This window comes from Grampus griseus (assembly GCF_964374135.1).
Source record: "Grampus griseus genome assembly, chromosome: 8".
In the NCBI taxonomy this organism is placed as follows: Eukaryota; Metazoa; Chordata; class Mammalia; order Artiodactyla; family Delphinidae; genus Grampus; species Grampus griseus.
This window is the reverse complement of record NC_139002.1, coordinates 104,452,107-104,478,601: the sequence shown is the minus strand read 5'-3', so window position 1 is coordinate 104,478,601 and position 26,495 is coordinate 104,452,107. Positions and strand designations below refer to the sequence as shown.

The 26,495-nt window shown below is 47.5% G+C and overlaps 1 protein-coding gene across 6 annotated transcripts; it reads right to left on the bottom strand.

Moving 5' to 3' along the window:
• Window positions 1-1,722: 1,722 nt before the first annotated feature.
• Window positions 1,723-25,410, bottom strand: LOC309826545 (RNA-binding protein 14). 6 transcript variants are annotated; one of them, XR_014297116.1, is made up of 5 exons: window positions 9,201-9,344; window positions 7,658-8,081; window positions 3,826-4,513; window positions 3,402-3,632; window positions 1,723-2,138 (listed from the first exon to the last, which is right to left on the bottom strand). XR_014297116.1 is itself a non-coding variant. In XM_082660791.1 (4 exons), exons 2-3 carry the CDS (start codon window positions 8,067-8,069, stop codon window positions 3,834-3,836), a joined length of 1,092 nt encoding a protein of 363 aa, XP_082516917.1. In that variant the 5' UTR covers window positions 8,070-8,081; window positions 9,201-9,344; the 3' UTR covers window positions 1,723-2,138; window positions 3,826-3,833. The 6 variants fall into 6 exon arrangements, 5 of the variants coding, with proteins under 5 accessions (XP_082516917.1, XP_082516918.1, XP_082516919.1 ...); XM_082660791.1 differs by lacking the exon at window positions 3,402-3,632; XM_082660792.1 differs by lacking the exons at window positions 3,402-3,632; window positions 9,201-9,344 and adding an exon at window positions 9,064-9,196.
• Window positions 25,411-26,495: the final 1,085 nt, after the last annotated feature.

Sequence of the window (26,495 nt, the reverse complement as noted above, 5' to 3'; positions counted from 1 at the left end):
AACAGTAATTAAAAAAAAAAAAGACAAAAAACCTCAACACTATAGTAGGAATACAGCATTAAACCAGCCCAGATTCTGGCAGTCATGAAAAACTCAGGTTGTCTGTTACAGGGAGATCATGCTCTCAGAGGGAGAAAGAATGCTTTATCATGCAAAAATATATTACTCCCATATTTAATCCACTGTGACACGTCACCACCTTCATTGACCATTCCCATCTAAATGCTCTACTTGACATTATGTAGTCTCCCTCTCTTAGAATATAAGCTCCAGATCTAGACCTAAAACAGTACCTTGCAGAGTATCACTGAAAATTTTTATTTGTTGAATCAGTGAACACTGCTAGTGCCCATCTTTTGAAACTTGCCAACCCCACCCATCGGACCAAGGGGTATGTTCATCAGTGCTGATCAGTAATGGGTCCATCTCTGGCGGAAAAAAGGAACCAAAGCAGGAAAACCCTCTAAGTGGCAGTGGCAGAAAACCAAGCCCGCCAGGGAAGATAAAGACAAATACAAGGACCTAGCCCAGATATTAGTCATAATCTTCTTTGTTGATCACTTCTTATCTGTAGGAGCCAATAACTCTTCCCACCCCTAATCCCAACTCCAACAGTTTTCCCAGAACTGTTGTCTTTACCACTTGATCTCTCACCAAAGACAACTTCCATATTCAGTAAAATGGTGGCTGGGAGATTAACACACAAAACGTCTCTCACAGGGTTTCAGAGAACAAATATCCAATAAATTACAAGTTGTACTGTTACCCCCATCTCAGCCATCTATGAATTAGAAACATTAAGTAGGAAAATATGAGAGACTACCCAACTAAAAACCAGCTGCTTTTTCTTACCTCCCATTACCACAACCCACCTTTCCTAAAAGCATAAGGCCCAGCATACAGTAGGTGCTGAGTATTTGTTGAATGATGCTGGGAAATGCCCTAACCAGACAGAATCCCACTATATGTATTAAAACTGGAGCAAGAAGGTACAGACAAAAAACATCTGCAAGACAGTCTGTTTTGATAAAAGCATGGAACTAAGAAGCAGTGGGTCTTCCTTGTACTCACCGCCCATCCTTGTTAAATAATCTAAAGCTCACTTCTGGGTCCTTCTTCTATGCCTATCATTCTAAAGGAAATGAGGTACTAGTGGGGCCACTGAGGAATTCTTTGGATTTTGGCAGAACTGTACAAATAGATGGTGAAAGGCATCAAAAGGTGTTGCTTACTGGCCTAGGAAAATAGCAGAATGCTGTTGGAGCCACAACTTAATTTTCCACATGGCATGAAGTGAAAGCTGACCTCCTGTTCCCTCAAACCCTTCCTTATTCTAGACCTCTTCCTTGGAAAGTAAGTCAAACTAGATGTACTGATTGACTGGGTGGTTGGAATGTTAGTAGTAAGGGGTGGGTGACAATTGTTTCTCAAGCAGGGAAAAGTCCCACATCTCAAAACTCCTAGTAAGTTGATGGTTTTATAACAAAGGTGTATGAGAGACAGAAAGTCTTTAATGGAATAAGCCTGCCTACCTGGGTTCTTCTATATAAGTCCTCTTTTACCTTTGGCACCTATAAATCCTATCTACAATAAGGAAAACAACTGCAGTGATGTTCACCCAGAACTGAATGTCAAACTTTATACCCTCCCCTTCTCTTCCAGAGACAAATAAAGAACCCAGACACAAGCCCAAGTAAGAACTCTCTCAAAGCACACATTCCCTAAGTTGAAAAACCATTTATTTCACCGGAAAGAAAAAAGTGATCCAACGCTATGTGTCTACCTGCCATAAGCCTTTAGGTCAAAAAGACTCAGAAGCAGTGACACTCTCACAACACCCACTGGAAGCAGGAGGTGGGGATACAGTACAACCCCCACCAGTTTCTGCACACAATGAGACCTGCTGGGAGAACAGAACATGATGGGAAGCTACAGAAGTATTGAAGGACAGAAAGAACACGGAAATGGGCAGGAGAGAGGAAAGAAGAGGTGGTCTGAACTTAACAAGGTAAATTAAGGTCCACGGTTCCTGGGGGACTGAACGCACAGAGCTGAGAACGTCCCGGAGATGGGGTACCACGAAGGGTGTATTCTCATGCACAACTGCAGCTCGGAATTTCAGCCCACACACATCCCACCTGAAAGAGAGCACAATACAGGGGCTTTACAGCAAAGCTCACAAGGGCTTTCCCACTTACACTTCAAAGAACATCTTTACAAAGTACGGTAACTTGACACTCCTTTTAAGTTTACTTGTATCCATCCATAGTATAATAATAATCTCTAAAAGTGAAAAGAGCTTGAAGGCCAGACAGTAACTGGGAAGGCTCAAGCAATCCCAGACTAGCCTTTCTCTAAACGAAATAGCAAATTTTCTTTCACGAGAGTAGACAGACATTGCATTTCTCTTGATGTTAGCACATTAGCATTCCTCAGAGAAGGCAATTCCACATTTACAAACTGTCACTGGAGAGCAGGAAAAAGGGAAAGGTTCCAATTAGCTCTTAGCTCTCCACAGTAAAAAGTATGTTTGAATCTTGGAGTTACAAGTTAAAAATCGTTTAAGGTCTAGGAAAAAGTGGCATTAACTGAACAAGCTGTAACACCTGAGGGCGTCCAACTCTGACTAGGGAAGAAAATAAAAGAACGTACTGGAGGGCATGTGTAAGCTACACATCAGGTCACTCAAGTTTCTTCTCCAGCCCTATCAGTGATCTCCTATCCAATAACCCTGGGCAAGTCACATACCTTCTGCCCTAATGGAAAAGATGACAGTATCACCCACCCTGTTACTACAGGATTACAGATCAATGGTAATGTCTGGGACACAATGGGAGCTACTCAAGACAAAGGGTGTTGTGAAACACCCTTTAATACAACAGCAGTCTCAAACACCTAGAGCCCAAAGCTGGCAAGCATCAGAAGAGAATACACTCAAGTAGAGCCAAATGGATCATGAGGCTCAAAATGTATAGGAAAAAGCCAGAGGACTCAAGGTAGAGCTGGTGGTTGAAGAGTGTTAAATGCTCATAGCTGGTGGGAAGATGAAGGGAGTGACGTGCTTAAGGCAAAGCTCCCAACCTTGGATTTCAATATTACTGAAGAAGAGTAGAATTAACAGGGTGCGTACATATTTACGTTATTATGTACCTTAAAGAAGTGGAGAGAATGTCAAATCTAATACCGTGGGGACAGTTTAAAAACAAAACTGAACAAAGTAAATGGGCTCTTACAGGACAGATTCAAAGATAAAGCAATGGGGTAGGCATTCTATTCAGCTCAGGGAATGAATGTGAACTGACCAGAGAAGTTGAATTTGAGTCTATGCCCCAGACTCCTTGCTGAAATCAACTTTATAAGTTGAAAGATATCTTTTTCTACTCCTCTCTGCCCCAACTTACCATCAGACCTTTCACACAGCATGAAGCAGAACAGGAACCTTGCAGACCTTAGTAATGTCACACACCTAGGAATTTCAACGAAGGCTCTGAGAAACGGCACACCTGGGTCTGAATGTCTGGTTTCCAGGTTTGGTTCAATTACAGCACACAGGTGTGACCCAAGATTCATCACACCACTGTTTGCTTTTCCAGGCACAAATGGAATCAGATTGACTCCCAGGACTAGGAGCCCTGGAAAAACAGCCATGAGGGATAAGGATGTTTATATATTTCACAAAATAGTTAGGACTTCTCCCTATCCTCTGAACCATTAGCAACCTTACCCTAACCCTGCAAAAGCAAGCAAGCAGGGCAGCCTAACTGGAGCCTTTAGGCTGCAGGAGGGATGGCAAAACCAGAACAAGGGACACCCCACCGCTCTCACCTCAAGCTTTAAAAGGCTGAATACCGCGCCCGATCCGCATACTGCTCCCGCTCATACCGGGCCATGTCGTACAGGGAATTCCGCGCGGCCGCCGAAGCTTGGGACAACTCACTCTCATGCCCGTAACCGTAGCCCTCTCCAACAGTGGGGACTGGGCCGCGACGCAGGGGGCTCCGATCGCGCCCGTAATATGAAGTGGAAGCTGCAGTAACAGCAGCAGCGGCTGCTGCAGCAGCAGCAGCTGTAGCAGCAGCAGCTCCTGAAGTCGGCAACAGGTGTCTATCGTAGGGATCGAGAGAGGTGGAGGTGAGGTGACTGGCCATGGCTGTATTCTGGACTTGTGGCAGCTGGGACAGGGTCTGCTCTGCGTAATTATACGCAGAGGCAGCTGCAGCAGCCACTGCCTCATAGGACCGGGCAGCACGGCAGCGCTTGTAGTAGGCATCGAGCGCTCCGTACGCGTTGTTGTAATACAATGAATCCCCATAGCTCATGGCGTAAGGTGTACGCACTGCTCCATATTGCTCATTATATTGCTCGGTAAAGTCTGCCACTCGGCCCGAACGATCTACCGGACACTCTTTGGACCAGTGCCCCTCTTTCCCGCACCGATAGCAGCCGCTCTGGTCTCCCATCCCGGGCGCAGTCCTAAGCCGGCTGGTGGACAACTGCACGTGCATTCGTTTGCCTTGAAGAAACAGACGCAAGAAGGGTTGCTATCACTCTTAGTCATAGCCCCAGCCCCTACCCCAGACACTGGTCATAGCAATGGCTTTACCTAGACAACTCTAATGCAGGATTCATTGCCATTTTTAAGATATTTTTAAAAGGTCCAGTATAAATTCAGTATAATGACCTGATTTCAGGCAAAGATCAATTAAAGGAAGAAATGTTTCAGCTCTAACACCAGTTTAACGCTTAAGAAAGAAACTACTCTAGCTCAAAAATAGGCATTTCATCCTTTGCCAAGTAACTGTGGACAAAAACTACTCTGAACAGTGGCCCAATGTCAAAAGAAACCACAGTAATAGTGCTCCACAACATTCTGACACCTCCAATCTTCACTATTAAGACTCCTGAATTCAGTAAGCAGGAGAATGCAAAGGTCAGTCCCCCATACCGCCCCAAAATCAAAGAGAATAGAGTAGGACTCTAAAGTTACCATTGACAGTAATCCAGACTTGATCCGTGGCTGAGTGCGGTAGGCAAGTTTCAAGACTTTTGGGAAAAACACTCATGAATGGGGGAAGAGGGGTGAAATACGAGTTGAAGGACTGCCTTCCCCCTAAACTGGGTCCTTTAAATTGTTAGTTCTGATATTCATTCTAACAGGGATCCTTTACAATATTTAGTGACCCCTTATAACAGGGGGTCAGACAAAACAGGTCAGGCAGTTCACAAGATGCCTGAATTTTCAGAAAGAGTATTATGAAAAATGTGGAAGAAAAGAGGGGATGAAAAAAGTGGAGAATGACCAATAATGTTAGTGTATCAAACTGTTCATGTTAGCGCAAGATTAAAGTACTTTTTCTCCTTTAGAGATCTAAGATCCTAAGAACATGCACTTGATACTAGTTTTTGCTGAAAATTACAATTTGTATTCTGGAAATGAAAAAGTTTAAATTTTAAACCTTTTCACAGGAGCAGTTTCCACCTAACATGATCTACCATTTTAATGTAAGCAAAACTCCAGCAAAACCTTTCCAATACAAATGGCTATCATGCACCCAAGCATGCAGATGGCGAAGAAGTGAATGCTTAGAACCAGGGGAGTTAACAGATAGGTCATCTACTCAAGTAACGTTATGGAAAATGGTAAATATACAATTTCACCTACAAAATTAAAGTTAGGTTCTAGAAGACTAAAAAAGGGAAAAGGGAAGGACCAAAATATCAAAAAAAAAAGTCCCGGTTCAAACATTTTATCTGATAAGTGTAGGCTGCCAGTGAAAAGCTAAGATGTACAACTAAGTACTTAAGTGCTTTAAGTGCTAACCCATGTCCCTCATTATTTGTCCAAGTGGCCACTTTGGCACCTAACAAAACCAGAGAAAATAAGGGCAACCGAGGAACCAACCATGTCTCTTCAAGACATAAAGGTCATTAATAAATGTCCTGACCTAAAGATTTGCCAGAAAAAATTCCAAAGTCAGAAAAAGCAGCTAAGTCTTTAAAAATATCTAAAATGGATGTTCCTTAAATGGGCAAACAATAAAAAGAATATCCCCAACACTGAGAAACTGAAAGGGGAAAAAGACCATCACAATAAATACTGCTACTCTATGTACATACAAAACTGTACTAGACAATGCTAAAGAGAATGACTAACAGTAAGGAAAACAGAGCAAAAACAACTAAACCTCAGAGAGCCTAGACTTCAGATACCAAGAGTTATGCTCTAAGTATGATGTGTCCTGTATCAGTTCACAATACCCTTCCCTTACATGTGTTAACTGTTACAAGGAGACACCACCACCTCTTCTATGACTTGGTTAAAGTGTAGAAGAGTATCCAAAAATTAGATATCATAAACCCTCCACCAGAGCAGCCTTTCCTCCCAATTAAGTTGTTGACACAAAATAATTCTCAACTTACCACTTAAAAATGGAAAACCAGACCTGAGAGACCTGTGACATTTTTCTTTAATAATGCACAGCAATACCCATTAACACAGGGCACCATTAACTTGGAAGAAATGATGATCAGACTTCCAGGTCTAAGAAGGTCCAATTTAAGTAAACATCAAAGATAGCCGAAATGACTCTTAACAAGAGGAGTGCTCAGGAGAAGCAGCAGCTACTACCTTGTTCGGGCTGAAAAAAGTTGGAATATAGATTAAAAATGTTAACAAGGAGTTGTGGGAATACTCCATAATTTAGAAGTAGTTACACTGAAGGGGAAAGGCTCTTTTCTGGCTTTGACACTGGGAACCCAAAGTGGGTGGACGAAGAGTAGAGTTAGCAACTCACCATGGTTACCACCCCCTTCACAACTGCCACCCTTGCCACAGGAGCTTAGATCTTAAACCAAGAAAACAAAATGTCTATCCACAGCATCATTCATGCTGCCTTCCAGGCACACTATTAATCTAGTCAAGGCTCCAAGGTTAACACCCATCTAAGTACTCTAATCACCAAGGATGTTAGAGCTCACTCCTCAAACCAGTGAAACGGCTTTGCCATTATCGCCCCCCAAATCCCAATACCTTCTCCTCAGAAACTCCTGAAATTAGCCTTCAGTTCTAGAGTGTCCTCGTCCTCCAAACCGAACCTCTCGGTGCAAGCGTAACAGAAAAGCGGTAAGAGCTATAACAATTTAAAGACACTAGTTCTCTCAAGACTTGTTTAACGACAAATTATATTTACTTAGAAGCCATGAATTGGGATGAGGTGGGGGAGCTTCACAGATATTTTGCTCCTAAACATGTGGCTTAAGCCAGCTTTTGCCAGGTCCTTCCACATACAAAATAACACATGGGGTGCTGAGGCAATAAATTTCAGAGTGAAACACTGTTAGGTGCTCTACTACCCCCCCACCCCGCAAAAAAGACAAAACTGAATAAATCTTCAGAGGAAGGGATTTCTGCACTAAAAGGCAAAAAAGCCTAGGGGTTCCAAACTAATGCCAAGTGGTTCTTCTCCCAAACTTGATTTGCCTAAGGTAAAGCCTCTAAATCCCATGCATTCTCCATTTAAGCCCATCACCCACACTTAATCCTCACAATCAGCCAACCAACAGCTGTATCTCTCTCTCTATCCCAGACCCCTCCTATCCAGCCTATTTTCTACACAAAACCTTGTGTTCAGCCCTCTTCCCAAAGAGGGTGGTTCACCTTGAAACTCTGTGTTGTCAAGGCCCCTGATGGCCTCCACTGCATCCTCTGCCCGCTCCATGTGTACAAAGGCATAATCTTTCACGATGTCACATTCGATGACTGGACCATACTCCTCAAACTTGGCCCGAAGCTCCTTGTTGGTACAAGTAGGACTGATGTTGCCTACATGCAACTTTGTGGATGTTTTGCTCTTATTCTTGCTGGCTTCCACGTTGATGTTCACCCCGTGCAGCTTGTAGTGGTGCAGGTTGCGTATGGCATCCTCGGCCGCTGTCTTGTCCTCTATGTGCACAAAGCCGTAGTTCTTAATGATGTCACACTCCAGCACCTTCCCATACTGCTCGAAGAGTGAGCGGATCTCCTGCTCTGTGGCCTCCCGGGGCAGGTTTCCAATGAACAGCTTCACCATCTCGGACACAGCCTGGGCGAAAAAAAATGAAATTTCTAACAAAAGACCTCAGGCCCATGTCAGTTAAAAAAAAACAAAAAACAAAAAACAATACTGCCATCTCCTTTGGGTCTGGCAAATATTTCCAGTTTTCCCCCCTCTCAGACGCCCCACACGCACACGCACACCCCCAGATAATAATCAAAGGGAAGTAGGAATAAGGAGGCCCGCTACAATTCCAGCTATAGAACCTACAGAAAGGAGAAAGCATCTGTGACACAGATCCTTAGCAAACACAGACAAAGGGTTTGGTAAGAGCTGAGTAGTTTCAAACGGAAACGCAGATGAAAGCGGGGCATAAATGCAGCCCTAGGGGTACTGGGCTTTCTACCTACTAAATAGACAGCAAATTCCCTGGCGGTCCGGTTAGGACTCCACGCTTTCACTGCTGAGGGCCCGGGTTCAATCCCTGGTCGGGGAACTAATATCCCGCAAGCCACGCGGCGGCTCCGCCGCCAAAAACAAAAAAAGATAGTCAGAAAACAAAGGTCTAACTACTTGGCTGGCTGGACAGACTGAAATTATGAACTGGCTCTTCCTCTCGTAACCGAATTAACCATTTCCTGAAAAAAGGACCTTATAATAGCTACATTTTAGGGTTTCCTTTGGAAGCAGTGAACCCGTGACTTAAGCTGGATAGCGAGGCGTTCGGAGAGTACAGGAAGTGCTGGAGCGGGGAACGCCTCTCTCGGGGTGCCGTCCTACGAGCTCCTGGAGAATTGGAGAAATGCATGGCCAGAGAAGGGGCCTTGAGCCTCAACGGCCAGACGACAGTGTCTCGGGGCTTCAAAAATTTTCGAAACGGGGTTGTAATTCCTAAGTCTAACGGAAAAGCGGTTATCTCGGTAAAAGCCTCGAGGCAGTAAGCCGAGCAAAGTCGGATAGAGGGCAAGGTGGGGAAAAAAGCAAGGTATTCTCGGGGGAGGTCGTGGGGGAAGGGCTGCTTGAGGCTTACCGCGCAACGCCGAGCACCGAGGTCGGCTCTCAGTGACGAGTGCGGAGGCCAGGACCACCCTAGGATACCCCTAAAGCCCAAGTCGTGAGATTTAACAGGGCAAAAAAAAGACAGTGAAGGGGCTCGGAGTCTCTCACCCGCACGAAAAGCAGCAGGGGCTCTTCCTCGCGGCGCGGACGCTTCTGACAAAACGCTAAAATGGCGGCGGCTGCAGCAGTGACTCTGGGTAGAGAGGGGGAGGTGAACCTACCACCGGATTGGCCGTTCAATAAAATAAAAGGCAGGCGTTCCCGTAGATCCTCTTCCTGATTGGTTACCACGAACGCCAATTACCTGAGGCCTGGAAGAGGTGGAAACGTCAGTAACCCCACAGAGTCTATACGAAAGCCAATGAGCACCTCTCTCGACAAACCGAGGTCACTGATTGGATGGAAGGTCGGCGTGAGGGAGGAACTACCAACGTGGGCTTCGCTGGCGGGGTTCCGCCCGCCATTAGGCGGAGCGAGCTAGGGATCCGGTGTGGCGGTCTTCAGCTTCATGGCGCCAACTTTGTTAAGCTTCCACATTTCGCCACTCCACGTGCGCTCCATTTTGCCTTCTACTCCACACTTCTCCCTCTAATCTCCCAAACGCCATCCCCCTCGCAGCCAGGGTGCTGCGGGCGGTAGCTTACGCAGACCCAGAAGCCAGGTAAGAAAAATAGCAAAGCTTCCCACCTGAAGAAACCAACCTCCTCCTTTGGCCAAGAATCCGCACTGGCGCCCTGGGAGTCCCGGAGGTACCCCCACATTGAAACTACTTTCATAGGTGGTGAAAGGAACTCTGAAAACGGTTAATGGGCTCAGCTTCAATTAGGATATAAAGGCCCCGACGTCGGCTCGGTTGACGGCTGCATTTCTCAGGAGGCGCCGAAGAGACAAGTTCCTTGGAGGAACCAGCCTCCCGGGGTCCAAGATGAAGAAAAGGGTTCTCTGTGTGACCGTGGAGATTACGCATACACCCCCACCCCGCCCTGAGAAAAAACTAGAGCAGCAAAGTTTTTTGTTTTATTTTATTGGGCGCCATCAGCCAGAGCTGTAGGTTTAAACTCCTAGAACCGACCTTAGAGGGAAGAGCCTAAGTCACAACCAGCTATAAGCAAAATACAATCAAAACAGCATTCTCCAGAGGGTCCGGCTTCCCTCCTCACATTTTTTTATCATTCTTCGGCTTCTTCACATAATCCCATAATTCACTGAACAAGCAAGGCAGCTTTTGAAGAGGGAGTTTAAAAAGGGGGATGGAAGAACTTAAAACATGATAAAAGCAGTGAGGAAAGGGATCATCAGGAAGTGAAGATGACAAAAGCAGAACACACTACCGTTCAAAGCAGCCCCCCCAAAAGGGGTGGGGATCATAAAGAGAAAGGTGAAGTCAAAGTTATGGAAGTAGATTTTAAAACCTGACGTGACTCAGAAATCAAACGGTGGGGAATTGGTCAATAATTTATTCTAGGGTGGGAAAAGGCAGGAATCTAAAAATGTCACATTTACAAATGTAGTGGTCACTAATCTTGGTCCGTTTTCATTGTGGATCCTGATGCTGACACTGCGGCTCTGAATAAAGGCCAAAGGATCAGTGATGAAGAAAACCAACTGCATGTTAGCTGCAAGTGTGCCCTCTGGAGGGGCCCTGCATCGGGAGGTGGTCACAACTCCTTGTGTGCAGGTTCGGAAACACATCTGGTATAGAAATCCTTTCAGCTCCTTTGTTTGATCTTCCAAAATTTTTGTCCTAATAGCCTTGGAGATAAAACTTTCTTCCAAAATACCAAAGCATATGAGATCAGCTTACTCTATGAAACTAGGAATCTCTCCAAGTCCAAAGGGGAAAAACTGGGAATAGAAATCTTCTCGGGATCACAGTTCAGGCCAGTTTGCAGACCACCACCCACACCCACCCCCTGATCTAATTATTCTTGGTTTACCTTCTGAAAGCCCTCTAGGTCCAGTTATACTTGTTTCATTTTGCAAGCTCATCCAACTGAGTAAACCACATTAAATCATTCCCCTGCTTTTTAAATTAAAACCAACGGCAACTGGAAAAGTTTCAATTCACACTACCAAATCTGGTTGTTGCCAGAATCTCCCAATCTCTGTAACAATTCTCCCACCCCCATCCCTAACACACCCCACCCCAACTATGCTCCAGCACACTGGCCCCTTTGTCCCAAGCTCATTCAGACTGAAATGTTCTTTCTCCAGGTCCTTCGCTGGCCACCCCATCTAAACACAGCCCCCCACTCCAACGCTACACCTTGGAACTCTATCCCATGACTCCATGTTGTTTTTCCAAATACTTACCACCACTTGAAATCCTATTCGTTCATTTTCTTACTCCCTCCCAGCCCCTGCCCCCAGCAAATACTTGTTCTACAGGGGCAAGGACCTTTTCTTGTTGTCTATTACCCTGTGTTAAAACTAAAACTGCCCCTGGCACGTGGTAAGCACTCAAATATTTGTTGACTAACTTAACAAATAGATAAAGCATGAGTTAAAACCTTGATAACCAAGAGGAGAGAAATGACTTTGGATTTGCAGTCAGTATCAGCTTAAGAACATGGACACTTAGTACTAAAAACAAGCCCTTTTGCTCTTATCACCTAGTATACTTTCCAGTCTCCCTCAAACATAAAAAGCCCAAAAGCCAGGGGTAACTTATGCTACAGCTTCTGATCACCAGGATTACGTTTCACAAATGCTGCAAAATGAAGCTTTAGGTAGGGAGATTTGTAGCTCCAGTGTCTCCATACTGATGTTCATTTACCCAACTGTATTTTACCAAAATACTTAAAAATTAAAGGTTTTTAAATTAAGGATATCTGGTCCAAACCCTCTACCTTACCACACCAACTACAGAGAATCGGATGTTTTAAAAGCACTTTGTCTGGAACACTGAAAACGGCCACTTTGGTGATTCTTCTGATCAGGTTACCAAGCCTCTAAATTAAAAGATAAAGCAACTTGTCCAAAGTCATCTAGCCTTTCTGTCAGAGCCAAGCTTAAGTATGTTCTGGCTCCACATCTTGAAGAGATGAAAGAGGCTGGAGCCTGGACTCTTGAAAGAGAAATGAGGAACAAATCCAAATTCAGAGGGAAACACTGTTGTCAGTGTAGACCACTCAAATGTGAATAAGCAATCTATTTGTTTCAAACCCTTTCACACTCTTAGGAATGTATACAACTTATATACCTAATAACTCTGGCTCCTAATCCAGAAATGAGTTACTGGTATAATAAGGGCTCAAATTAAAAACCAGTAATCTCCAAGGATGTTCAGAGGGAGCCACTAGGCCAGTCAGCAAGCTTCCTAAGCCTCCAATCCCACTGCCAACTACACACTCTAAGCCTCCCCTTAATGTCTGTGCAGGGCCCCTACTCCATACCTTTCTTCTCCATACCTAGGGGAATCTGACCCTCAGGACACAACAGTGTTGTCTGACACTGGAGGTGGCCAAAACTGGTATGGTCCAGTGGCCTACATCACACCTAGGTACCACTCATTACAGAAATCCCCCTTCTTCACTGTTACTCATACGTGCTGTACTCACACCTACACCCAAAGTCCTTTGCTCAGCTGTGTGCTACCCTACACAGTCCCAATCTCCCCAGAATGTTCTAACTTCTTATTTCTGAGATGGCTAGCATTTAATGAGCAGTGACTATATATGAGGCTCTACACTTGCTACATGTTATTTGCTCCAAAATGGCTGGTTCAATTCCTTGATCCACTACTTTCTAGCCATGTGATCTTCAGAAGTTACTTAACCTACAGCCTCAATTTCCAAAATAGGTTTAAAAGTACCTAATACAGGCTTCCCTGGTGGCGCAGTGGTTGAGAGTCCGCCTCCTGATGCAGGGGACACGGGTTCGTGCCCCGGTCCGGGAAGATCCCACATGCCGCGGAGCAGCTAGGCCCGTGAGCCATGGCCGCTGAGCCTGCGCATCCAGAGCCTGTGCTCCGCAACGGGAGAGGCCACAACAGTGAGAGGCCCGCGTACCGCAAAAAAAAAAAAAAGTACCTAATACATTTGAGTTGCAATGAAGGTAAAATGAAATATATGAAAAGCACTTTTAACAATGCTTAGCATGTGTTAAATAGATGTTAACTATTTTCCCTATCTTACAGATGAAAAAACTTAGGTAGAATTCCTGACATGTCCAAGATCACCCAGATTAAGTGGCAGAACCGGGATTCAAACTTGGGAAGCCTGATTTTAGAGCCAGTACCCTCAGTAATTCTCTCTGTGCCAAGTCAGTTTTCAAATCAAACAAATTCCATCTCCACAGTTTTCTCTATAGTGGGGCTGCCCCATCCTCTCCTTCCTTACCTGTCACTTCCCCAGCATTGCTTATTAACTGTAACTAGTTCATCGAGGTAGGTCCTGCACCCACCCCCACTATCGATTTCCCAAGGTCAGCCCAAGGGCTCAGCTACCTGAACACTATTTCCAGCACTACAGACACACAATGTTTCTAATGATTTACAGCTAGACTTGAAATCATTTATTAATAAATTTTTCTTCCTGGAAAACTAGATTCTACCCTTTATGATCTTTTTAAAGGTTCCTATAGAATTTAGGTGAATAAGAATTTTCCACCTATCATATCCATCTTATCTTCTTTATCACCCAAACTCCTATTACATTACATACTAGTCCATAAATCTAGGAAATTAAGTTTCATTATGACCTTAAGTCATCCCACATTATAGTCAACTTACTTGGCTTGATAGGACAAAATGACTGCAGAACCAACAGTCTGCGCACAGACTTTGGCAGAGCTTAACTGATGGGCATGACTAGAAAGGCAGCCTACCCATGGAGGCTGACCACTCAGTGATAGTCCCGTTACCTCCAGCACAAGGGATGGGGCCCCAGGCCTACCCCAGACAGAATCTGAAACAAGGTCCAAACCGCAGGAGAGAAGAGGCTGTAGAGGGGAGAAGCCTTTACATAGTCTTGTTCCAGGAATAAACCATCTAAAGCTTCTCCAATGAAGGTCGAGTTATAGAGGTGATAGATCAGAAGAGCAAAGATCTGAAGGACACTGGGAGCGCATATTCCCACCCACCTCTCCCAAAACACACATTAAATGTCTATCCTCCCATTCACTCAACCCAACCGTCTCCGAGTTATAGGACCCTGGAAATCAGAAATCCACAAAAAGCAAAGTATGAAGAGTGGGCTATAGGATTAACACAGGTGGCATAATTTACAGAGGGAGGGAATTTTAAAACAATCTGCAAGAAAGAGGAAAATGACAAATGATTTAGCTTTAGCTCCTTCTAGCTTAAATGAGAAGCCTGGCAGCGGAGGCAACAAGGGCATCAGGACCTAAAGATAATAAGCAGAGTGATCATCTAGGCCAGGTCAGCCTGAAGAACTTGGGCTGCAATAAAGAAATATCAGCACTGGCCCTGAGAGCACATTAGGAACCATGTACTAATGGTTTCATAGGAACCATGGGATTGGGACAGTGGCAGAACCCTCACTGGAGAGAAAGATGACAGAAAGCCACTGACAAAGAAGTAATTACAAATACGCAGGCCACAATCACAGCACTACAATTAACCAACCCTTGATTTTCCAGGGAAATAACCAGAGCTAAGCCTGTTAGCTTGGCCCTGAGATTACCCCACCCTCACTGCAGAAAAGTGACAAAAAAACCTATCAAATTCGCCCTCCTCACAGTCCTGCAAACAAATGAAAAGGAGCAGCAAAGCACCTGAAGGCAAAGAAGTGAGAAGAAAGAAAAGCAAGGAAGAGCACTATGGCCTCAGTACCCCTGAGATTACCCCCAGTTTGCATCCACAAATAGGAGCTCACAGTTAAACAAAAAACATATGCTTTTGCCCACTGGGCAGAGGAAAGAGAACACCTGGGGCAAACTACTCTGTCACAGGGAAGTTCACAAGAAACCAGTGAAGGAAGCAGAAGAGAACCCACCTGAACTCCATTTGACTGATACACACACACCCCAAAACCACCCTGCCCCAACAGACTCCCAAATCAAATTTATAAAGCCCCCTTTCCCAAAGGAATGTCAGTTTCCTGTCACCACCCTACCCAACCAGTCTTTCATTCACCCATCATAAAGCCCAAGCCTCTGTCTTGTCCATGGCTGGAATTGTCTTATTTTGTGCCCAGGTCCTCTGAATCCCTAGTCCCAGAATGAAAGTATAAACAATCAATTCCTCAGCCTATCCCAGCACCCCTATTTGGTTACGCTTGCACCTCACCCACTTCCCAGAGTCTATCATAACACCTTCAAATATAAACCCAACAAGAAAACATCTGGAAACCCTAACAAATGAAGATAGGCAATTTGAGTCTCAGGTGACTATGACAGGGGTTGGCAGGACGCAGGAAGGACACTCCGTGCTGATGTTCGACGTGCGAAATACCAGGTCTATAGCCAGAATCCCCCATACCAGCTTCCAACTGTCCCGACCACAGGGCATTACCAGACAGTGACATGACCCCCCCACCCCAACTACTGGCTCCTTCCCAGTAGTTGTCCCAGCCCCAGTACTTACTGGAGCCCACTGCCTGAAGGACCTACTAGCCTCATAAGCACCAAAGCCACCCATTCCCCACTTCTCACTTGAGAAGCCAAACCCCAGAACCACCCTGCTGGAGCTCAGGATTTTCCTGAACTGGAGACAAGTCAAGGAAAATAGCCAAGCACAGGCGAGGAAAATGGGCAGTAAATTTACTGCATTTTGGTGTGATTAACTCAAGCTGAAGCAACTTGGGCCAGACTCTCCAGTCCTAAAGATGGCAGACTAGCAGAACGACGATGGGTTAAATCCCTCTGGCAGCAGGGAAATCATTCTAATTCCTACATTCAAACCCCTTTCCTCATCTGCCCTGGGTTCTCTGGCCACCCTCCCTTTAGTTGTCATGTCTTCCTGGATGTCAAACTTCCTGAAACTGAGTGCAATCAAGACAATGACAACCAGGTTTCCAAACTGCAAATCGCCCCAAGTTTTATTTGTAGTCCATACAAAAGGGAAAAAAAATTAAGGTTTTCTAACACCACCTACTTGGGGAGATGGGGAAGTGGACTGTGCCGCACAGCATCAGCTAGAACATCAGGGGTCAGTAGGGATCTGGACATATACCAACCAACTGTCCCAACAGGAACTCAGTCTCAACACAGTCTACAGAGGGACAAAGTCAGGGCCCCCTGGACAACTGGCACAGCTTGGCGCATAGGAAATGGTTAAGCTAACCCTTTCCTGGCCTCCCTCACATCTAAAAAGAAAAAGGCGCCGCCGACCTCAGCTGCAGGTTGCTTCCCCATCCAGACGACCTTAAATATCGCGCACAAAAATAAAAGGGAGCCAGGAAAAAAATAAAAACATAAAAGAAATTCCCATCCTGGGGAGATGGGAGGCAGGGGAGAGGGGAACCGCAGATCTAGAGCCAGTAGCAAGATTCGCTGCTGAGGCGAAGGAATAAAGTAGGTTACTGCCGAACACTCAAAAGGATCGTCTCCTGGGGAAGGCCCACATGGTAGAGGGGATGAAAAACCGCAAACAGGAGAGGTATGGGCCAGTGGTTACAACCTGGGCCCGCACCCTACCCCACCTCTCCTCTCCTTCCCTCCCTGTGGAGCCCTGTCCCAGGATGGCCCTACATGCGGCGCTGGTAGCCAGAGTGCATCTGAGCTGCCCGCAGGTAATCATTATAGGAGCCCGAATAGCGTGCGTAATCGGAATGGGCATCGGGCAGGCGACGGTAATCCAGCGAGGACTTTGTCGGCGAGCGGCGGAACGAAAGCTGCGACTCTGATAAACGGCGGTAATCAGAGAGCTCGGCTAAACGCCGGTCGGAACCATACCTAGTCGAGAGAAGAAGACAGTTGGTGAATGAGACAATTGAGGGGAGGGCTCCAGGTGGGCACGGGGGAGATGCCAATGGGGATAGGGAGGGTGTAATCAGATTGGTCTCCAACAAACAAGATTTTGTCAGAAGGCTCAACACCCTATCCAGGGCAAGAATTCAAGCCTGGTCCAACTCAGTGGGAAACCAAGCCCACCACTGAAGACCACCCTTCTGAACTGGCCAAGGTGGATTCTGGTCTGCATTCCCAAACCACAGACAAACTATCTCCACCCTTGGGCCCTGCAGAGAAAGACCTTGGTTGTTTACCAACAGAACGGCGGACGAAAGCAAGGTCCCCAACTTCGCAGAGTGGACGCACCACATACACCCTGCCTTCAGCCAGTGACTGCCAAAGGGACTACTCTTTCAAACCCACCCCCACCAGAGGCCAGGACAACCACGTAACAGGCTTAAGGATCCTTCAGACAGTGGGAAAGACTATGGGCCACAATCTTGCAGGCAGTAGCTCCAATAGCACTTGGGCTAGCCTTGACAGGTGACACTTTTCCCAGCCTGACTAGCTGGTACCACCCCAGTCTGAGCACTATGCTCCACCTGAACCCTGGTGACCAGGAAAGTTCACAGACATCACCCCCCTCAGCTTCTGGACATCCCACAGGAGTAGAGAAGACCAAGGGAGGGGCCGATGGCTCCAGTTTCCCTCCCATGCCAACCTCAGCCCCTTGCCCTGAGCCCCAGCTGGGGGCAGAGGCGGGGGGGCATACAGTACCTTTTCGACATGGCGACAGCCTTTTTGTACGGATCGTCGTAGCTGGCCCGGGGTGGGGAGAGGCGCGTACGCTCATAGGGCGGCGGGGTGCTGTTGGCGTTGGCAACGGCCCCCTGGGACATGGACAGGTAGGCTGCAGACGGCTGACCTGCCCCATCGTAGGCATTGCCCGGCTGGCCACGGTAGGAGGCAGCAGCCTGAGGATGCTGCTGTGCAGCATAGGAAGCAGCCAATGAGGCTGATGATTGAGTGCGGTAAGGAGCTGCCAGGGTGGCAGAAGGTTGGGCCCCGTAGGCAGCTGCAGCACCATAGGAGCCAGTGGCCGCAGCAGCTGACTGAGCCCCATACGAGCCTGATAGGCCCATTGATGCTTGAGCTCCATAACTATTCAGCTGGGTCTGAACAACTGGCTGGGCCCCATAGGAGCCAGCCATTGGGGTAGTGGCTTGTGCAGCATACGCAGCTGGCTGGCTAGCATAAGCAGCAGCTGTAGCTGGTTGTGCCACATAGGCAGCAGGTTGGGAAGAATAGGAAGCAGCCTGTTGTGCAGCGTATGGGGCAGACTGGGCATTATAAGAGGCCGAAGGCTGGGCACTGTAAGAAGCTGCCTGGGCCCCATAAGCTAGTGAAGAGGCTGCAGATTGGGCCCCATAGGAGGCTGCCTGGGCCCCATAGGAGCCTAGGGAGGAAGCTGCTCCCTGGGTGTTGTAGGAGGAGGCAGCCGCACGAACCCCATAGGAAGAGGCAGCCTGCGCCCCATAAGAGGATGGCTGGTTACCATAGGAGGCAAGGGAGGAGCCCTGAGCCCCATAGGAGTTGAGCGAAGAAGCCGCAGCTGGCTGACCCCCATAGGAGGAGAGGGCCGAGGCCGAGGGCTGGGCTCCACCATATGGACCAAGCGAGGAAGCTGCGGCAGACTGGGAGCTAGGGCTAGCCAGCTGGCCCCTGTATGGGGCCCCAAGGGAAACAGAGGGCTGAGCGCGGTAAGAGGCTGCCTGGGCTGTCATGGGCTGAGTCCGATAACCGACACCCAGAGAGGCAGAAGGCTGGGCCCTGTAGGCAGCGCCCAGTGACGCTGAGGGCTGGGCCCGGTAGGTGGCTGGCTGGGCCGTCAGAGGAGCCACATACGAGGCTCGGGGAGGTGAACGGCGCAGGGGGCTGCGGTCGCGACCAAAGAAGGGTGGTGTGGGCTGACGGGCTTGCCCATCAAAGCCACCAGTGCTGTTGCCAAAAGCCTGCTGGTAGTCGAAGGTGGCAGAGAAGCCACCAGTTCCGGGGAATGCCGTATCCCCAGCCCCTGGTTTCTTGGTCTTGTCCCCAGACTGGATAGCCAGGCCAGGCCCCTTCTTCTGACCCTTGGTTGAGAGTTCCACGTTGATGCGCTTGCCCTTCACTTCTTTGCCGTTGAGCTGCGCGATGGCGGCTTTGGCATCTGCTTCCTTCTCCATGTGAACAAACGCGTAGTCTGATAAAGCAGCAGACAGAGGGTTAGCAATTAGGGGGGCAGGGCATGCTACCTGATGGGTCCCAAACTGGACACACCAACAGCACCCAGCTGTTGCCAGCTACCTCCAGGCCTCCAAACCCTCCTCTCCAGGAGTAGGTCATAAAATGTGGCTCCCATATAACAAAGCTTCTGACTGTCCCAAGCAGGCAGCTTTGTCTATGGCTTTCTTCCCATTCTCCCCGTTCCCCCTGCCACCTCACCCAACTTCCTGGTGAGAGAAGAAAGAGCAAAGATGAACAGCAACACAGGATAAAAATCTTCACGTCTCCTGTAAGTATAAACGAGCAGACAAAAAGCAGAAAGCATTCCTGGATCACTCAATTATTCAGTACTGTCTATCCCAAGATTACCAAACACTACTGTTCACCTTTGAGGCTTAACTCTCAAACACTGAAAATGACCACTTATGTCTTGGAATGACCCATGTCTCAGCCCAGGGTCCAATTAAGGCAGGAGAGCTACACTGCAATGCACAGTCCATGAAATTCCTCCAGTACAATCTCCCCCTTTCCCACAGTACTTCCCCGTTTTCAAAGCACTTCCATGCACAGGACCTCATTTGGGCCTCACAACAATCCCAGGAGGCAGGCAGAGCAAAGGATCATTATCCTTATTTTACAGGTGGGCAAACACACTCAGAGAATTTATACGGCTTGCGACAAAACCATGTGTCAGACCCAGAAACAGAATCCCTGCTTTCCATGCCTCTTCACTACACCAGTCTACCCCTGAGAAGTCAATGTGTAAGGCAGGATTGTGTATTAAGACTAGACATTTAAGCTTAGAAGGAGAGAAGCTGGACCCCACGTAAGCCAATAAGATGTGAGAATGGAAACTGAGCCTCCTGGCTGAGTTCAGGCCCAAGGCGCGCGCGCGCGCACACACACACACACACACACACACACACACACACGCCCCCCACCCCCAGGCTACATTACATCAGAGGTTACTCATCAAGAGACAGAAGTATTCCTTACCCCTTGGGCTTCTGTTCACAGAAAAGATTTGGTTTCTCAGCTTCACAGCAAGAAGCTGCAATTACCACAACTAGCAGGCTCTGCTAAGCAGGTTACCCCTCAGGTCCTCATTCAGTTCTAAATGAGCTGTGGTAGGAAAGCCTCTAAGACAGGATGTTGATCTCAAAGTCCTACTCATCTACCATATAGAACAAGAAAACTTTAGGAAAGGAAGTAATAGGAAGAAATTCTTGTTCACATCCAAACTCACAAACCACGATGGTGCAAGCAGAATCTGAAGAACAATGAAAAAGGTCGTGCTGGTGGTAAGTAAGGCCATGCACTTAACCCCATCTGGACCTGTGGCTACTTTTAAAGTCCAAGCACCAGGACCCCATCTCTCTCACATCACTTTAGGAAATGAATTACCTAGATGAAGTTACTAAGGTTCCATTCTTGATAAGAAATCCTTTTAAATGGCCTCTAAACAAGTGTCCTAATTTCTAGAAACTTTCATACTGGGATGCCCTCTCTAGCTGTTCCTATAAAGCAAGCCATTTTCCTGGATGTAAGCCACCAACGTGACTCTCATACAAATAAGAATAAAAATAATCAACAGGGGCTTCCCTGGTGGCACAGTGGTTGAGAGTCTGCCTGCCAATGCAGGGGACACGGGTTCCTGCCCCGGTCCAGGAAGATCCCACATGCCACGGAGCAGCTGGGCCCGTGAGCCGTGGCCGCTGAGCCTGCGCGTCTGGAGCCTGTGCTCTGCAACGGGAGAGGCCACAACAGTGAGAGGCCCGCGTACCACAAAAAAAAAAATAAAGTAAAATAATCAACAGGTAGAAGTCAGAAGTGTGGTATAGCAAAAGGAATCCTGGGGCTAGGCGCTAAAATGCCTCAGCTGAAGATCCAGTTCACTGACTTGCTGTAAGTTCTTACGGAACTTACAATTTATTTCTCCATCTGACAATCTGTCCTACCCACCTCAGAGTTAGAAGATTCAAATGAGATGATAAAAATGCCTTGTAGGGCTTCCCTGGTGGCGCAGTGGTTGAGAGTCCGCCTGCTGATGCAGGGGACACGGGTTCGTGCCCCGGTCCGGGAAGATCCCACATGCCGCGGAGCGGCTGGGCCCGTGAGCCATGGCTGCTGAGCCTGCGCTCCGCAACGGGAGAGGCCACAACAGTGAGAGGCCCGCATACCGCCAAAAAAAAAAAAAGCCTTGTAAAGTATAAATAGCTATATAATGATAAAAATCATGATAATTATTCAAGCCTAGGAATAACCACAGGCTTAGTTCCCTACAGATATGATCTTTCATCTCTAATAAAACACAAGAAATACAATGTAACCTGTAAATGCAAATTTGGAACTAGCCAGAGATGACAAAGGAACAAAATGAACTATCACAACTGTCTTTACACCCCTATGGCCAGAACCTGATTCTTCCAATTGCGAAAGGCGAAAAGCAAAGCGTTCCTTTCGGCCTAGCCACAGGGCACCAGAACTGTCCTCTCATCTCTCACCTCCAGTTTGGGTACAGTGAGCTAAAAATCAATGCTGGTGGTCCCAGATCTCTTTAAAAGCAAAGGCTGAGCTGACCCTACCACCAGGAGAATGCAATGGCAAGCAGAAACCAAGAGTGTAGGCAGATTAAAGGGAATTAAAAAACTTTCAGGCACTATGAGGGAATATTAAGGAACCATACTATATTCCTGGTTAACCTATCCACAAATTCCTAGGACTGGAATAAGCTAGGAAAAAACACCCAACAAAAACTTTCAATGGGTTTACAAGAGCAATAGGATGTCACATTATCTATTCCCTACTTAGCTCGGTTTTATTAAGAGACCAACTTGTGAAACTTGAAAATTGAGATTTCATGTGTACAATTCAATTGACCACACAGATAAGCTATATAGCTGATAAAAAGAAAGCCATCAGATACAATTATATCCAATTTATATCTGAGAGTTTCTAAGCCTGATACTGGAGGGAAGTGCGAATAGGTTGTCCAGCTGACTCCATCACATGAGGGCTAACTAACCCTTATCACAGTGAGCAGCTAAACCCAGACCCAGCCCTTCCAAAGATGCCCAGGAACCTAACTACTCCTAGGACAATAAAGAAAAACCAAAGATCTAGAAAACTCCAGGGACCCACCTGCCTGGAGAGGTAGTTCAAGGAAACGGTGACCCCTGAAGGAAATCCATCGCATTTAAAGGGACTAGCAGGCAATGATTTACAGAGCTATCCTAATGGTCTGGTGACTTCACAATTCCTCCAGTACCAAAGTTAAGAGAATCCAGAAAAATGAGTTTTCCTATTCTCAGAAGAGTAAAAAAATTCTAATTTGAAACTACAGAGCTGTATGTAGGAGGAAAGAATGGCCACCCACAACAAAGGAGAGGAAACAGTTTCCTATTCTGCCCTTCAGACTTCTCATGGAATCTAAATGGTTCCTAAAGCTGTCAGCAACTCTCAAACTTCATCCTTGAACACCCAACAGAATGTAGCTGTGGAGAGTGGTTACAATCTGCTGTTGCTATGGAAATTTTTATTCTACAAATCATATCTAAGCTCCTGGAACCAAGCAACTACGTTATTCCCCCTGTGAAATAAAACGGAACTGGCTGTCCTGTGCAATGCCAAGCTTCTGTGCTTTTCAAAGACCTGACAACCAACACAAGATGACTCAATCAAGTGCCCATTCCCAGAGCAAGAAATAAGTAAGCTATTTATAGAGCCAGAGCCAAGTCTCTTCTACTACATTCCCAACTTAAAAACTTCATTTTCCTTCACTCTAAATAGAAAGGCATCAGTGGAGAATATGATCCTCAAATCTTTACCACAGTCCCTTACCTCAAAATATTATCAGGCACTCTCTTACATATCAGCATAACTACAAACAACAACTAACCACCACTCCCTAAGGAAATCAGTGCATCTCTGCCAATCAAATGTTCGCAAAGGGACAAAATGCACAAAACTTTCACTCTAACTCTCACAAAGAAAAGTCAAGAGTTCTAAAAACCACATGCAGTTACACACTTCACCCCACCCCCCCATTGTCACTTGGTGTCAGTCCCAAGCAAATTCAGGCAAATTTTTAGCCTTCTCTACCAACCCAAAGAAGGCTTCTTGACCAATGAGTTCCATAGAGACTGTCCCCTCAGATGCAAGTTTCTAGACTCCCAATCTAGTAGCCACCCTGTCTGAGAACCACACAAAAAAATGTAATAGGTCAATCAAACAGAACTCTCATAATGAGTCATATACATTTCCTGGCCAGGGGCCCAATCTGATGCCCTTCCCACTCTTTCACTCTAAATAAAAGCAAAAATTCATGCACCATACAGCCTGCCTCATCAGAGCACCCAGCAGGAAAGCCTGATTCCAGATAGTCATGAATTTGCATAGCCTGAGTTGAGGAAAACAAAATGCAGTATTAATGCAGAAGGAGGAATTACTCCTAGTGGTGGAGACTGCAACCCTCACACTTCCCCCAGTTACGGAAAGGATAAGGAATGACCCAAAAGATGTATCTTGGTGGAAATGAATAAGCACCTGCTCCCAAATGTATTTACTATCCTTAAAACTTCTCACACAGGGTATGAGCAGCTATGAATCCAACACCAGGAGCAAGGGATCAGATACTCACTCCCAGGTTGCATCCCTGAAGATAGCAAGGCAAAGTTGACTCTGATCTGTTCCCAAGTGGAACAGAAACTGGCCACATACACAAGGGCTATACCTCCAAATCTTGCCAACAAAAAAGAAAAAGAGCTTAGGGATAAGAACCCAGACTATGAAAAAAGTCAACTAAGTCCCAAAAAGGAGGTCAGGCCTAAATTACAGTGATATATTCTTCTCGAAGGCAAACTAGGGATCTACCCTGACAATTAGACTACTCAAGCAAAGATGACCATTAAGTCCCCACGTCCCCCTCAGAGTGTGCCCCCTTGCAAAATCACCAAGTTTCTAAAAGGATACCGCCCTAGGGCACCGGCTTGACGAGTTAGTTGCTCAGAAGAGGCCATTTCATAAAACAAGCCTTCGTCCACATGCGAAAAGTCGGGGTTTCCAGTTTATAGATGTAAAATCGATCCCAAAGGGGAAAAAAAAAAAGTTTGAGGGAGTTGGAAAGCACAGAATTGCCACGCCTAACCCACCTAACAATACTGAAAGGCCAAAGTGGTTAGGAAGGGGCCCCTCCTGTACCCACGAGTAACTATACCCATCAGTAGACCCACGCCACACAATACTAAAAGATCCCAGCCCAAGAAACTTCCAAGGGCCCCGTTACCTTCCGCTCGGGAGCATTCATCGAGAGGGAACACGACGGTGGCCTTGGGGGGGGTGGGGTTCAGCCCCCACCTTTTCCCTTTTCCCTTGCTCTGACAGACTTCTGAAGAGGAAGTGGGGAAGTGGCGAAATCTTCCCCGCTCCATGATCCGGCTTGTGCCCGTCACTTCCCAATTTCCGTTCGGCGCCAGGCCCAGGAGCCCAGTGGAAGGCGCGCCCCCGGTACCCTCCCAAGTCTCTCAGGCGCGTCCCCGGCCCCGTAGCTCGGCTCGCAGTGGCCGCCGCACCCACCCAGAGCCGCTTCCTCCCATTTGGTTAATGGTGCCTGGCCCGCACGGGAGAAGGGTGGCTCTACCCAACGCGCCCCCAACACCTCCGGCCTCACTCCCGCGGACTTCTCCCAGCCCCCACCGCCAACCGCGCAGTGACCGACCCCCGGGAAAGGGGCGTGGCTAACAAGCAGAGTGCCCCGAGCGCGCCCGCGCCCGCGTCTCCACATTACCTTTCACCACGTCACACTCGATGACGCGTCCGCGGCGCTCGAAGAGGCTGCGCAATTCCTGGCTCGTGCACGCAGCCGATACATTGCCCACGAATATCTTCCAAGTGTTAAGAGGCCGTGGGCGCGACATCTCCACCACGAGCGCGCGCCCCGGCCGCAGCTCGTGGCCATGCAGGGCCTCGATGGCGCGCAGCGCGCCCGCGTTCTCGCGCATGTGCACGAAGGCGAACTGTTTCATGACGGCGCAGCTCATGACCGTGCCATAGGGCGCAAAGAGAGCTGCTAGCTCCTCCGGCGTCGTATCCGCCCCATCGACGTTTCCCACGAATATCTTCATTTTGCCGCCGCAGCCGCCTTCCCGGAGAGCCTGGACCTCTCCTCCAGCGACAGGCGAAACGTCTGACCCGCCGGCAGTCCTCCCCAGGAATGGCTGGCGACGGAGAACCCCGCCGCGCAGGCGCTCTGACCTAGCCAATCGGAGCCCAGATCCCGCGTGCCCTGCAGCCAATCAGAGAGGCTGAGAGAAAATGCACTCAGGCGCAGCCAATCCCAGAGGGCCTGGAGCCCGCTCGTTAGCGGAGGGGGTGGGAGAGGGACGACTGCGCGCGACCAACCGCCGCTGCCGGGGGGAGGGGGAAGAAGGGCTGGAGAGTGGGATCCGCGTGCGAGGAGCGCAGTGGCTGCAGAGAGGCCTAGTCAGTGAGGCGGCCTCTGGCCTGGGTGGGGCCGAGATCGGCGGGCCCCAAGAAAAAACTTTGTTCAGTCGGAAGTCAGAGCCCCTCCCATTCTGGCAACCTAGGCCAAACACGCGCCTAGAGGTGGCAGCGAGTGTCCACGGGAAGGCCCAGCCTGGCGGGAGAAAACAGGACAGACGCCTTCCTTAAGCAAACGACTCCCAGGACTGCCGCCTGTGGTCTGAGGGGACCCTGAGAGGCATTTGCCCTGGAGAAACCCTCGTGCCATTAATTTATTCTTTGGAAACGCATTCCCTGAGGTTGCTGAGGTCCTGGCAGAGGCTGGAGACGTTGAAAAATCAGTAAGAGCCTCTCCCTTTTATGGACTTTCCAAACGAGGAATGAGATATATATCTCTGTGTATGTTTGAAATTTTCCACAATAGAAAGTTTAATAAAATAGGAAATTAAGTCAAAAGAACGGTCCTTGAGAGGGTAAAAATTGAGCCTTTAAATAGAAGAAGAAAAACTTCAAAACTGACGGTTGTACGTATGTAAATAAAAAGATTTTGCATGGCAGAAGACGTCAAAAACAAGAACATGTGACAAGTTCAGGGAAATGTTTGCTTACAAGTTCATGCTACAAAGTTTATTGAGAACCTACCCTGTGGGGCAGGACCAAGGATAAAGCAGTAAACAAAAAGTGACAAAAATCCCGACCTTGGAGCTTATATTATGGTGGGGAGAGACAGATAATAACAAGGAAAACATTTAGCCTGCTAGGTAGTGATAAAGACTTGAAGTAACTGAGGGAGCAGACAAGCCA

What these genes read in the sequence shown, in the direction of transcription:
- LOC309826545 (XM_082660790.1), bottom strand. Translation starts at nt 25,333, where the DNA reads ATGAAGATATTCGTGGGAAACGTCGATGGGGCGGATACGACGCCGGAG. An exon ending in CGAGTGTGACGTGGTGAAAG is followed by an intron (nt 19,189 to 24,996) that starts GTAATGTGGAGA and finishes CTGCTTTATCAG; the next exon opens with ACTACGCGTTTGTTCACATG. An exon ending in GCTGTCGCCATGTCGAAAAG is followed by an intron (nt 16,950 to 17,723) that starts GTACTGTATGCC and finishes TCTCTCGACTAG; the next exon opens with GTATGGTTCCGACCGGCGTT.